This window comes from Stegodyphus dumicola, chromosome 4 (genome assembly GCF_044657685.1).
Source record: "Stegodyphus dumicola isolate Sdum_Otavi_A_Nest chromosome 4, ASM4465768v1".
NCBI lineage: Eukaryota > Metazoa > Arthropoda > Arachnida > Araneae > Eresidae > Stegodyphus > Stegodyphus dumicola.
Window position 1 is genome coordinate 898,830 of NC_140771.1, and position 14,766 is coordinate 913,595.

Below are 14,766 nucleotides of genomic sequence, written 5' to 3' on the forward strand. Positions count from 1 at the left end.
GACGCTTAGAGCAGATTGATCTATATGCTCGTAGACCTGTCAGATGCGTTCCACTTACTGCAACTCACTGTCGCCTGCGGTTAGCCTGGAGTAGAGAGCATGCATTGTGGACACCGCAACAGTGGGCTTGTGTGATGTTTTCCGACGAGTACAGGTTTAGCTTGCAGTCTGATTCTCGCCGGACGTTCATATGGAGAGCTCCAGGTACCCGTTACCACCAAGAAAACATCATTGAACGACACCGTTACGGTGGTGCAGGAGTGCTCGTTTGGGGTGGAATTATTCTGGTTTCCAAAACTGACTTGCACATTCAAAGTGGAATCATGAAAAGCTAAATTTCATCTTCCCGATTTAAAAAATCGGGACGTCATTCTGGAACAACATGTACGTTTGTTTCGGGGCGCCACGGGCGCACAATTTGTGTTTATGGATGACAACGCCTGTCCTCACAGTGCAAACATCATAAGCGAATGCCTTCAGTCGGAGGATATCCCCCGTATGGACTGGCCAGCATTCTCACCGGACTTGAATCCAGTAGAGCATGTGTGGGACATGCTTGGCCGACGAGTTGCAGCCCGTCAACCTCCTCCTAGATGTCTACCGGAACTTCGGAGAGCATTGCTTTTTGAGTGGTGTAATGTCCCCCAAGATCAGATGGATAATTTGATACTCAAGCATGCCTAGGCGTTGTACGGACTGTATTGCATCGTCTGGGAGACATACAATGTATTAACAATCATACCAACCATATAATATTGGTTTTTTGTAAATAGGTTTTTTTTGTAATTTGCACCAGGGAGAAAAAATCGCTAATTTTTTTAATAATATCAAACATATAGCATCTTTTTTTTTTTTTTTTTTTTTTTTTTTTTTTTTCTTTGCCTTTTGTTTAATAAATAAGCTTTACAAATAAGTTAAATGTGTTTTGCTTATTACTCTTCTTTGCCTGATTTTGCATTATCCTTAATTTATGGACATGAGTATAAATGCCGAACTGTTAAGCGACTTATTGCTTATTTCAAACAACAGAAATCGTAAACTCAAGAAGGGTTAACTACCCTCTCTTTCGCTCGAAATAAGATGAACAATCGGCCCCTTTCTTCGGGCTCACGGCAAAGCCTCCACTCGGCTTGAAATCAAAATAGCAAATGAGAGCTAGCTATGATGAACTAAGAGACTTAGCCGAAGCTAAAACAAATCTAACGTAGTTGGCCCTAAATCTAAACTAGCTCGCGAATACCAAAAGGGGCGTAATATACCGGAAGAGCTTCTAGTGAGACCAAACACATTAGCATTCAACGCGATTCTAAAAACTCATTCTGGTAGGGAGTTGTAAGTGAGAAACAAGAATTGATAGGAAAGGTTATGTAAATTAAAATAACTGTTATAAAATTCAAGTATGCCTTAAAACCCAGCTAAGCGCAGAAGAGACCAACAATGAGAATCAAGACTATTCATTATTCCATATACAATATTAAGAAATCATAATGAATGATTATAATGATGCAGAGAACAATGCATTGAATATTAAAATTTATCACCCTGAAATAAAGACACTTACTAGTTTTTGCTCACATATTTAAGAAATAATCAGTGTGCATACCTTTTCTGATGCTGTGTACATGACTGGGATAAACTATTCAATCCCACACACATTTATTAAACGCTGGCAGCAGATGTCCGCACTGCCCAAGATTCAGTAACTATCAAGTAAACTTAATAACTGATTTTCAACGATTTTCGGTTTAATATCGAACAGCTGTTGAGATTACCCAGAATTTACAAAACCAAGCCGATAGGTCAAGAAAATCTACTAGCACAGAACTTCACAAACCACTGCAGTGAAATATACTTACCATTCGGATGCAAACTCAGCACCTCTGTGGACAGTTCACAATATTACTCAAAGATACCTAAACACAGAAGAGACCAACAATAAAAATCTTCTGTTGCTAATCTCCAGCTAACAAGCGGCGATATTGAACCCACTTCCATAACCTTCTCTTCCGAGGGAGTATTTGAGCCAAAGGCAAGTGAAAATAAGACTAGGCAACTTAAAGCCTGACTGTTAATAAAATTTAAAAATAATTGCAACAGACATGAAACATTTTTACTTTACCAGTGTACTTGATTTCGTCTAGGGCGCGGACAATATCTTCCGTACTCTTGTAGCTGGTAGGTAAGAATGCTGTTTCCGCATTAGAACCGAACGTCAGAGCTCCAATTCTTGCCCCACGCTCACTTACTCCAGCCTTAAAAAAATTAATTCAGAATTTTTAATTTACTAAAGAATTTTCTGACGCACAAATGAAAATGTGATAGATGATAATTAGTCACCACCAAGGTTTAACGATTGTTCCCTTCCTCCTAAGTTACATTTTAAGCGAGAAAAATATAAGGTCTTTTCTCCTTCCTCACTACATGCTTTTGTGAAGTAATTTAAAAAAGCCTTGCCAAAGCATCGCAAACCTAATAGCCTCTAGAAATTCTCTAAAAAAATGAAGACATTTACATTTCTTAGTATAAAGGCATCTTGTACTCTTATAATATGAAATATCTCTACCATAAAATTAACTATTATTTTTTTTTACTTAATTTTTTTGGTTCTATTAGCTCGTTACTTCATAACGAAATGGCGTCTGAGAATTTTGGACCAATGTCGTTTAAGAAGAATCTGATGTTGAAAGAATCGATTGATAAGTAAATGTGATGTATTTCTTATTTTCCGGAAGTTATCAAATGTTAAAAATATTTTCGTATTGTAACATTAAACCTCTAGTGTTATTTTAAATTTAAAAACTGTACATTTAGTTAAAACTTAACAATTTGCATACACTTGTGAAAAGAAAGGAAAATAAATATTTGCGCGAGATGAGATTTTGTGGGGTATTAACTAAACTAGCCATATGGACTGTTGCATTTCGTGCATTTGATGTCTAGTAAGTTTGTAAGGATTATGTTAATTTTATTAACAGTTAAATTTTAAGTTACAGTTCCTTTCCTGTCAAATTCTTAACTTCAACTTACTACGTTTCGGCCAGAACGTAGTTTTGGAATCTTTCTGAATACTTAATGAGGAGAAGCGGTATTTAAACCGCAAAGTCTACTTACAGAGTTTTACTTTGACCGCGTCTGGCATGAGGGGCTCGTCTTCAAGCTTATCAACTTGGGACTTCCTAGAGAACTTATTCTTCTGATCTTCTCCTTTTATGCAGAACCGCACTTTCTTCGTCGCTCAAGGAAATGAAAAATCCAATTCAAGACCTATAAGATCCAGCGTCCCACAAGGAAGTATTCTCAGTTCAGTGCTATATGTTTTCTACATATCAGATTTTCTTCACCCCGGTTTGGACAATTACTCTCTTTTAGCAAGTTATGCCAACGATACGGCGTTTGCAATTAAATCCGTCCGAGCTAATCATGCAACAGACAAAATGCAAAATTACCTCTATGCCGTAGAAGACTGATGCACAAATTGGCGCGTAAAAATCAATGCTAGCAAGTCACAACTTTTAATTCTTAGCAAAACTAAGAAAAACATTGCTTTTAAAGATCTCTCTATCTTTTTCAGGAAGCTGTTCCTCTGGTCACAAAAGCCAAATACTTAGGAATTATTTTGAACCAAAGGCTCACATGGTCTAACCACATTAATAGTGTCAAGAGCAAAGCCATGGGCATAATATGCAGATTTCTCCCGGTCATTGGAAAATATTCAAATCTTAGCTTGTGTACCAAAAAACATATATATACCACTTGCATTCGACCGATACTTTGTTATGCTGCTCCTGCTTGGAACACGGTCACTCAAACTCAACTGCATCAATTACAAGTAGTGCAAAACAAATTTCTGCGCATTATTACTGATTCACACTATCTTATCCGCAATAAACTTTTACACAGAGACTTAAACTTTGAGACGATTCCAGATTACATCAGAAGATCTAATGAAAAATTCTTCAACAAAGTTGTGCAATGTGACTTTGTTAATTACTCCCAAGTCTTTATTAATTATGAAATTCTTAATTATGAAATTATCTTCGAAGATAGAAGCGTCAGACCACTTGCAGCTCACACCTTCATGGGAGGAGACGACAACTTTTTCACTTAGCTCCTCAATTGGTAGTTGTTTATACTTCCAATGCATCTGATTTTGATTGAGCCCACCAGCGGCCGGGCGGTAAAGTCGCTGAACACTGGTAGTTCGGTCCGAGGTTCGAATCCCGCGAACGGGCTGGCTGCATGGGCGTTTTCGTGGTTTTCCCCATGTGTAACGTGTATACGAGCCAGTTTCCCTTAGAAAGTCCTCCACAAAGGCATCCCTCCTCTTAGGCAGATAGCCCTCGAGGCTTTGCCATAATCACACACACACACTGATTTTGATTGAAGTTTTTCTGTAGCTTGAATATTATTCTTGGTGAATTATAAAACTAATGCTGTGAGATTTTTCGCATTGTGATGATATAGTAGTGTTGTAAATAGGTTGATACAGTAGTGTTGTAAATAGGTCAACAACGCACGTTGTTAAATTTGTTAGGTTGTAAGTTGCTTCATTACTTAGAGTGTAAATATCAATTGTAAACTACGCAAATTTTCATTTAAGAAGTATTACAAAAAAGGATATGTTACAAGATATATTAGCTGAATGTTTATGGATTATACTTCTGAGAAAGGAAAGCAATTGAATATTAACCATACTTTCCATTCGTATATACTTTCACAAATTAAGGAATAAATCTAGTAGTTTAAACTACTGAATTAACGTCAAATAAATGATATAAAATGTAATGTTTATGAACAAAATAAACCAAAATGAAATGAAACAGAAGCACATGCAATAAGCACACAACAAATTTCCGTAGTATTGCAATTGTAAAAACAGTAAAACCAGCATGACTAACTTGTGTAATGTTGTTTATTCCCCCTTAGTCGCCAGTATTTCCTCCCACACCAACGGTACACCATTGAACATGCGCAGTAAGCGAAATTCGTTAACACTGATCAACTCAATGTGCGGTTTGCCATTACGCTTCCCTGATCAATTGCGGCTAACAAACCTAAAGTCAGTTCAAGTAAATACAGACGCCATACAAAATAGTAGAGAAACTGTCAACGATAGCTATCGGAAACTTTTATACTTAATAACTTTTAGCTTAAATATATTAACTAATTGGCCTCTTGGTATGACTGGTTGAACTTTCTGTGCCGCCATTAGAGGCTTAACAGGGCTTAGTCGAGCTATTTAATTAAAGAAACATTGAGATCTAAAACAAGGCCTAAATCAAGCCCATTAAGCAGTAGAACTACCACCTTACTACCTGAAATAACTTAAAATAGAATAAACAACTAAAATATGAACTTACAGTCTAGGAGCTGGTGAGATTTACCAGCTATACCAACAAAAGCACATTATTGCATACTTTCTAAAATATAACACACGTTACTTGCATGCTACTTAAAATAGAATAAACAACTAAAATATGAACTTACAGTCTAGGAGCTGGTGAGATTTACCAGCTATACCAACAAAAGCACATTATTGCATACTTTCTAAAATATAACACACGTTACTTGCATGCATAAAAATATGTTACTTACATATACAAAGAAATAACATAACAGAATATCATAAACATTCTAGTTTTCCTTTAAACAGACAGGTAAATTTTAAAAACAATCAATATATATAAATTCATTTCATTTGCAGATACATATTTTATGAAATTTGTCAATTTAGTCACTGTATTTTTACATAGATCCTTTAGGGCAGTGGTTCTCAACCGGGGATGCCCGCACCCCTGGTGGTGCGGGAATGTATTTTTGGGGGTGCAGGAGAAGCCCCTACCTAGCCATAAGAATTATTAAATATCATTTATTAAATTTCTTATAACAAAATATTTGAAATCTGCAATAGTGTCCCCAATATTGAAGCTCATAAAAATTGGTAGCACGTAGCTCACTTATCGGCAAAAGACACAGGAAAGAGCCGGTGCCGATGGGCGTATACACTACGCTACGAAAAGGCATGAAACGCTACAAACGAACGCGAACAGGCAGCTAGTCGACGGAGAAAAGAACAAAAATGTGGGAATACAAGCGGAGAACGTTATCCCAGCTTGTGCATACGCTAAGTTCAATATGTGCTACTCCAATGGAATCTACGGATTCACAGATATGTATCTGCATTTTCTGCGCCTGTGTTAGGCTAAGTCAAGTTGAGTCAACTATTGTGTCTGCGACATGTGTATTGTGTATTCTGACTTGTCCAGAAACCTCTTGAGACTAATATATTCTTAATTGCCCGTTCAAGCCGAATAGGATTCAATGATATTACAAACGTAAGAAAATTATATATTTTATATTACATTATTTCTAAATAATTAAATCGACTATAGTGAACCCCACTATGTCAAGAAAACGACAACGGAACGATAAGTATCTCGGTTATGGATTTACCACCACAACCGAAAAAGATGGCATGCAACGACCAAAATGCATCTTGTGTTCCAAGATACTTTCAAACAGCAATTTCAAACCATCAAAGTTATTAGAGCATTTCAACAATCTACATGGTGGCGAAAAAGCGCATAGCATGAACAGCTTTGAAGTCAAAGAAGGCTTGGTTTGATACCAGTGGAACTATCCTAAAACTGGGCGGACCAGCAATTCAAAAACCATTATTAGAAGCGTCATATCAAGTGGCATATTTATGTGCAAAAAAAAGAGACCTCACACGATCGCTGAAGAGTTGATTAAACCTTCTGCTTTAATTATTGCTAAAATAGTTTTAGATTCGGAAGCACGTATAAAAATCCAACAGGTTCCATTATCGAATGATATTATACGATCGCTCAGTGAAGATATTTTAATGCAAGTAATTGAAGACATAAAAATCAGTCCACTAAAAATAAGCATGCACCTGGATGAGTCAACTGATGTTGATAATTGTAGCCAACTTTTGGTATTTGTCAGGCATGTGAAGAAAAAAGAGGTGATAGAAGAATTTCTATTTTGTGAGCCACTGGAAGTGAATACGAGAGGAATTGATGTTTTCAATCGCATCAAAGTTTTTTTACTAAATATCAATTACCAATCAATGTGATTGGCTCAATATGCACTGATGGAGCCCCAGCAATGTTAGGCAAAAATTCAGGATTTTTTTCACACATTAAAAGAGAATTATCGGAAGTTATAATAACGCATTGCATGTTGCATCGTCATGCACTTGCGTCGAAAGCATTGCCAGAAAGTTTAAAACAACATCTGACTACAGCAGTAAATGTAGTAAAATACATCCGAGGGCGAGCGCTTAATCATCGCATTTTTCGTGCATTTTGCGAAGAAATTGGTGCTGATCATACCTTGCTCCTATATCACATCGAAATACGATGGTTATCTAAGGGTCGCATGTTTAAGAGTTTTTGAATTGCGTAAGGAAATTATTTAATTACTGACTAGTCAAAACTGTTATTTAGCAAAAGATTTTGAGAGTAATGATGCAGTGCTGAGGCTGGCCTACTTAGCAGACATGTTTAGCCATTTAAATGAATTGAATCTATCAATGCAAGGATTTGGTATAAATATAATAATATCTAGTGAAAAATTATCTTCATTTATCGCAAAATTAGAAATTTGGATACTTCGAGTAGAAAAGGGGAATTTTGCAAACTTTTCCTTGCTTGATTCTGTTATTGCGAAAAATGAAAAGAATACAATTATACCCGACATTGCAATACATTTGAGACGATTAAGGGAATCATTCTATGGATATTTTTCTACCGAAAATATTACCAAAACTCAGAGATGGATACTGGATCCATTTCTATTTGACTTAAATTTGATGGATGGTAGTGATCTGAAAAAAGATCAACTTATTGAAATGCGAGCAAGTGGACATGTTCAAATGGAATTCGAACAATTAGAATTGCAACACTTCTGGTGTTCACAGTTACAACGTTATCCAGAGTTGGTGAACGGAGCACTGCAGTTACTCTTACTTTTTGATACCACCCACTTGTGCGAAATGGGATTTTCATCGCTTTTGCATATAAAAACTAAAGCGAGAAATCGCTTAAATGCAAGAGATGACCTACGCGTATGTCTTTCAAAAAAGGAACCTCGCTTCGCCAGTATAATAATGAACAAACAACAACAGACTAGTCATTTAATAAAAATAATATTGTTTTGTATTTATATAAAATGTACAATGTTTTTCAATAAACAATAAGTTTCGCAAAAGATATATTTTTCTAGACTAAAAAAATTAAAACACATTTTTCAATGGGGTGCGGAAATATATTTTCAGATTCAATGGGGTGCGACTCGCTAGAAAGGTTAAGAAACACTGTTTTAGGGTATTAAATTTAGCAATATCTGGAATAAATCTAAGAACAATATTTTTCATAGAAGAGCATCTAAACAACAGGTGTTCACTATCGACATTACTCCTGCCACATGGACAGGCACAATATTTAATGGAAAACCTACTATAATAAAAGGGAAAATGCCCATGATTTGTTAAAGCTTGGTTTCGATACTTGTCACTTAGGCATCTTTTCTCAATTACAATTGAGATTAAATTATAAGTGAATCTTCCTTTAGAATCTGGGTCATTCCATTTTGCTTGCCATAGAGTCAAACTTTTTCTTTTCAACAAGGATTTCAAACTGTAAAGGAAGTCTTTACTTCAAAATCAATAATTTGATTTTCATTGCCAGCTTTTGACAATCTATCTGCTAACTCGTTAGTAGCATGATAATGGGGGTTCTGCGACAGGTCGATCAGTGGATCAGGGGGCGTGGTCAATGACATCACAGAGGGCGGGGCCAAAGGCAACGCCATCACACTAGGAGGCGTGGTCTCAAGCGGAGTTGAGGTGTTGGTAGATTGCTGATTGAGTTGTAGATCTCCTGCTTTTCATTTAAAGTTAGTTTTTTTATATTGGCAACGGGAAATATTTTCTGCATCTTAATTTTGATGATATAGCGATGCTGCCCTCTATTAATGAAAAAGTGAATTATATGTTTTAGAAATATATTTTTTAATTAGTTTTTTTATATTGGCAACGGGAAATATTTTCTGCATCTTAATTTTGATGATATAGCGATGCTGCCCTCTATTAATGAAAAAGTGAATTATATGTTTTAGAAATATATTTTTTAAGTCTGGTGTTAAAATGATTCAATGCGCGACTCTGAAAACAATGTAAAAGAAACAAATATAAAAAAGACTTTCCTTTAATGATAGTTCATCATGTCATGAAAATGAAATTACAAGATAATTTGTTTTTATTACTCAATTTTATTCTGATACTTTTATCCTTTCTAGTTTTAAATGAAACTTTAAGTTATTTCTTAGGTTTTCTGTTCATAATAACATATTCATTTACTGTCATATTTTTTTAATACTTAACGTTTCTAATTTGTAATATTTTATTTAATTTCCAAATACTATTTTTTTTTCCATACCTTTCATAAATTTCAGCATACCCTGATTTTTAACTTATATGTTATATTTCACAAACGTTCCCGCACATGCTGTTTATTTATATTTGTTACACTACTTAATTTTAGATGCAATTTCACACTTTTTTTTAACGTTATAATGTTCAATATATTCTGAATTTTAACTTCATTTACTTTTTTTAAACCATTCTAGTATTCTATACACATTTTAACTTAGTGGTATGAAATTGTATTTAAAAAGAAACGTTTATTTTTCGTGATCTTAGTTCTTTTACTAAATTTTCTACAGAATTTCTAATTTCTTTCACGTGTTTAACAATATCTTCCTTACATTACCGAATATTTTTAAAAAAAACTTATGTCTATAACTGTTAATTGCTTTTCTTACGTTCATGATTTCCCTTCTGTGTTTATATTTCTTAATTCTAGCTTAACTTATTTATTATAATGTTTTTATTTCTGTCTCATCACTCGTAATTCCAACATTTTATCCCTTTTTATTCATTTTAACGATATGGATTGTTTTCATTTACTCCATATTCAAATATTTCCTTACAATTTTTATAATACTTGTTTTATTCCTCGATCATAATAGATCATCTACAGGTTTTACTCAGAAATTTCCAGTCACAACTTTACAGTTTAATACCATTTATATCTAAATGTATTTCTTTCTCATATAGTTTTATGGTCTTCAAAGTTTCTAACATCATATTTAGGTTTAAATCCCGATTACCTTTAAGTGTGTTGATAATTTTCATTTCTAATTTTACAACCACGTTCAGTGTTTCATCCACACATACCAAAATATTTCTTACATTTTCTGATATTTAGTCTATGTCATATTTCAGTACTTCAAATGAATTTACACTGCTCACACTATTATTTTTTCATGTTTTAGAGACACTAACTATACTAATTTTACTATTTTTCTGCACTAATTGCATCTATGTCAGCACTCATGCTAAACTAGCAATTGTTTTGCATCACATGCATAAAGAAATTCTTAAACCAACTTTTTCAATATCGTACTCAAATTACTGTTTTCCAGATGGGAATTACCAGTATTCTTTGGTTTTACTCTGTTACATCTTTTTAAATTTTAACATCTTACTTTTAATTCTAACATACATCTTTTAAACAGTTTTTTCTTTTAATGATAGCCTTACCTTATTTGTTCAAATTAATTCTTTCATTCACCTTCTTTACTACCTTTCAGTACCTTCATAATTCACTATGCAAACGCAATGTCTTTCACTGACATTCTGTTTAATAATACCACAAGTTTCCTTAATTGACAAAAAGCGAATTATTTCTCATTTCAAAATAGAACTACTATATTTTTGCACAAACATTACCTTTATCCATTCAAGCCACCCCTTAACCTGTAACTGACGTAGCGATAGGAAAGGAGATTCTTATCTTATGGTCTTTCGACATTTGAGGTTTCTAGAACTTCTTTGACAAGTATATCAATACCATCAGAAAATATACTTAACACTTTTACCCAGTTTAAAGGCAACATACTGTTATAAGAATGGTTTTAGTTAAATTTATAACACAAATAAACGCATTTTGTGCTAAATAGGCATAAACATTTAGATTCAGAATATTTCTTTTTAATCCGATGTAAGACTTGAATTTCATTCATGATACGGATTGTCTCTTGATTTTCTTTTTGTTTACCTTACACTAATAGAAAATTTTTATTTTACAAGTTCAGCTTTTAATGAAATAGAAATAAAAACTACGATACACCTGCTGTTTTTAAGAAAAGGAACTTTGATATATTTCTGGAAATGTAAATGCTTTTAGAGTTTTCTTTCAATAACGTTGATTTTCATTACTTTACTAACTTCAATAATTCTCTTATTAGCTAATATGAATGAAAGAAGATTGTCAAAAATGTGACACAGTATAATTCTTACGAACATATGTACCTTTACCAGCATACAGATATTACCGATTGAAATGAAGAAAGATACAGATCTTTTACTCCAATCTACATTAAATTAAAAAAAAAAATATTTAAACTTTCATACATTCCAAAGAATAAACGAAAACTCAATAGATATTGTCATGTTTGTATATATGAGATAAAAGTTTTATGAATGGTATCTAAAGTAATGCTTAGAACTTCATAAAAGCGAACATTCACTATGTTAATACACATATCATCAGTTATTTACATTAATCAATGTAATATTAATCATTACATGTACTATATGCATATATATTTAAAGTTTAGTTGTCTTACAATTAAATAATTAACTATTGAGAGAAAGAGGTTCATATCTTACACTATTTAATTCACATGGAACAAATTTTTCCATCAACCACATTGAACCACGTTTATTAAATTCGCCAAAGCTCTTTTATTTCTGCATTTTCACACTCACGACACATTTTAAATGTAACTATTGATTACCATTTCAAACACCGATATCATAACTCAGTGTTAACTCAGTGTAACTACATCATGACTCATTTTTTCCCTACTAACTACAATTTTATGTATTCAAGAAGTACATTTAAGACATGATCATTTTCTATGTTCTAGCAAATCGATTCAATTGCGAACATACTATTAAGACTTGCGATTTTAGAAGACTTGCATGTATTAACGATGTCAACGTTTCTTCGTTTTTGTAAGATTCGTATCAAACCATGTCGCATTCGAATGTGGTGTAAGAGATCACTTTTTCTTTTAAACACTTGTAAACAATGGATGCAATTTATAAGAAGAGAAGTATCATGCTGTTTCAAAACATCATCATCAGCATATTTCTGTTTCTTTTGACACCGGCAACATTGAAAAAAAAAAAAAAAAGGTTCGTGAGATTTTCTTCAAATTCTGTTTTACTTGAAAAAATGTCCGAACATTCAATACGATGTAAAGATTCATATTGTTTTAAATTCTTATGCTCACTAAATATTTTTTATCACGATTTACTCTTAAAAGTAACTTTATAAGTTTTCATATCCTTTTTACATGAAAAGAACTTGTGATTATTCACTACAAAATTCTAAGACGAGAAGCTTCGCGACTTTTCAAACTACAAACTTAAATTTCTTAGGACATACACTACATCTGATGTTTCTTTCAAGAGATTTCAAATATCTCTTCAGATTACTCGTATTCAAGAAACCTCGCAAATATATCACATAAGTTCAGCGAATAATCGCTTCATAAACTGGCTGCAACATGGCAAGAATTTTCCTCAAAAATGTATGAATTTAATCTTGTCTATACGAGTTCCAGCATCATTTGCAATAATGAGTTGGTAGTTTTCAACAAAGAAGGTGAGTGTATTTTTCAACAAGTTTTTAAACAAGATGAAAATTCTTTTAAGCTAAAACCTACATACCTAAAAGTAAACTGTGATATTTTAAAAAAATTGAAAAAATTATTCCTGATGTATCTAATACTTTATATAAAAGTATTTTTGAAATTATTTTACCGTTGCAAATCAAATGTAAAAACAATTGTTCGGATATGGTAAGTGATGATGATGAACATTTTAAAGAACTCATAAACTCTATCAAAACTGAATTAAATTCAGTGATAAAAAAGCTATATAAATGCGAAGGTTGCATTGTAAATCATCCTTCACAAACAAGACATGATTGCATTATAATAAGTGTTGAGGATAGAATTAAATATATTGGTGAAGATATATTTTTATGTATTAATTTTAAAAATATAAGAGATTCTTTAAGGCAGAAAAAAATGTTTCATTTATTTTGTAATAGGTTTTTTGAATCAAAATGTTATGAAGATTATAAAAATGCACTAATATAAGTACAGCTATTGTATTTAAATTTCTGTCTTTGGTTGATGTTATGAGTATTTTTTTTCCTTATGTTTTTTTAATAGAAATATATTGAAATTTTAGTTTTAATTTTAAAGCAAACATGTATATCAAATATCACTAAATGGATATTGTTGTTAATTTGATATTAACTAATGAAAGAAAATTCTAAGTATATTTTATGTATAATACAGAAACTTGTTCTTTGGAAATAAATAAATGTATTTAAATAGAAAAGCTTCTTGGTGAAATGAATGTATTTTTATTTTTTATAACAATTTTTTTAAGTATTGTATGTTTACAGTGCAGTATATGCTTCAAGTGATTCACTCGTGTTGAAAATTTAAGAGTTTATGAAGCGATTATTCGCTGAACTTATGTGATATATTTGCGAGGTTTCTTGAATACGAGTAATCTGAAGAGATATTTGAAATCTCATGAAAGAAACATCAGATGTAGTGTATGTCCTAAGAAATTTAAGTTTGTAGTTTGAAAAGTCGCGAAGCTTCTGGTCTTAGAATTTTGTAGTGAATAATCACAAGTTCTTTTCATGTAAAAAGAATATGAAAACTTATAAAGTTACTTTTAAGAGTAAATCGTGATAAAAAATATTTAGTGAGCATAAGAATTTAAAACAATATGAATCTTTACATCGTATTGAATGTTCGGACATTTTTTCAAGTAAAACAGAATTTGAAGAAAATCTCACGAACCTTTTTTTTTTCAATGTTGCCGGTGTCAAAAGAAACAGAAATATGCTGATGATGATGTTTTGAAACAGCATGATACTTCTCTTCTTATAAATTGCATCCATTGTTTACAAGTGTTTAAAAGAAAAAGTGATCTCTTACACCACATTCGAATGCGACATGGTTTGATACGAATCTTACAAAAACGAAGAAACGTTGACATCGTTAATACATGCAAGTCTTCTAAAATCGCAAGTCTTAATAGTATGTTCGCAATTGAATCGATTTGCTAGAACATAAATGATCATGTCTTAGATGTACTTCTTGAATATATAAAATTGTAGTTAGTAGGGAAAAAATGAGTTATGATGTAGTTTTACACTGAGTTATGATATCGGTGTTTGAAATGGTAATCAATAGTTACATTTAAAATGTGTCGTGAGTGTGAAAATGCAGAAATAAAAGAGCTTTGGCGAATTTAATAAACGTGGTTCAATGTGGTTGATGGAAAAATTTGTTCCATGTGAATTAAATAGTGTAAGATATGAACCTCTTTCTCTCAATAGTTAATTATTTAATTGTAAGACAACTAAACTTTAAATATATATGCATATAGTACATGTAATAATTAATATTACATTGATTAATGTAAATAACTGATGATATGTGTATTAACATAGTGAATGTTCGCTTTTATGAAGTTCTAAGCATTACTTTAGATACCATTCATAAAACTTTTATCTCATATATACAAACATGACAATATCTATTGAGTTTTCGTTTATTCTTTGGAATGTATGAAAG

The 14,766-nt window shown here is 32.6% G+C and overlaps 1 protein-coding gene across 1 annotated transcript in view; it reads right to left on the bottom strand.

The window, feature by feature from the left end:
• Nucleotides 1–2,010: 2,010 nt before the first annotated feature.
• LOC118197684 (uncharacterized) overlaps nucleotides 2,011–14,766 on the bottom strand; it is a 58,243-nt gene continuing 45,487 nt past the window's right edge. Inside the window, exon 5 of the mRNA XM_085814228.1 lies at nucleotides 2,011–2,252. Within this exon, the coding sequence (XP_085670354.1) occupies nucleotides 2,239–2,252 (14 nt within the window). The 3' untranslated portion in view covers nucleotides 2,011–2,238. The remainder of the gene's footprint in view (nucleotides 2,253–14,766) is intronic.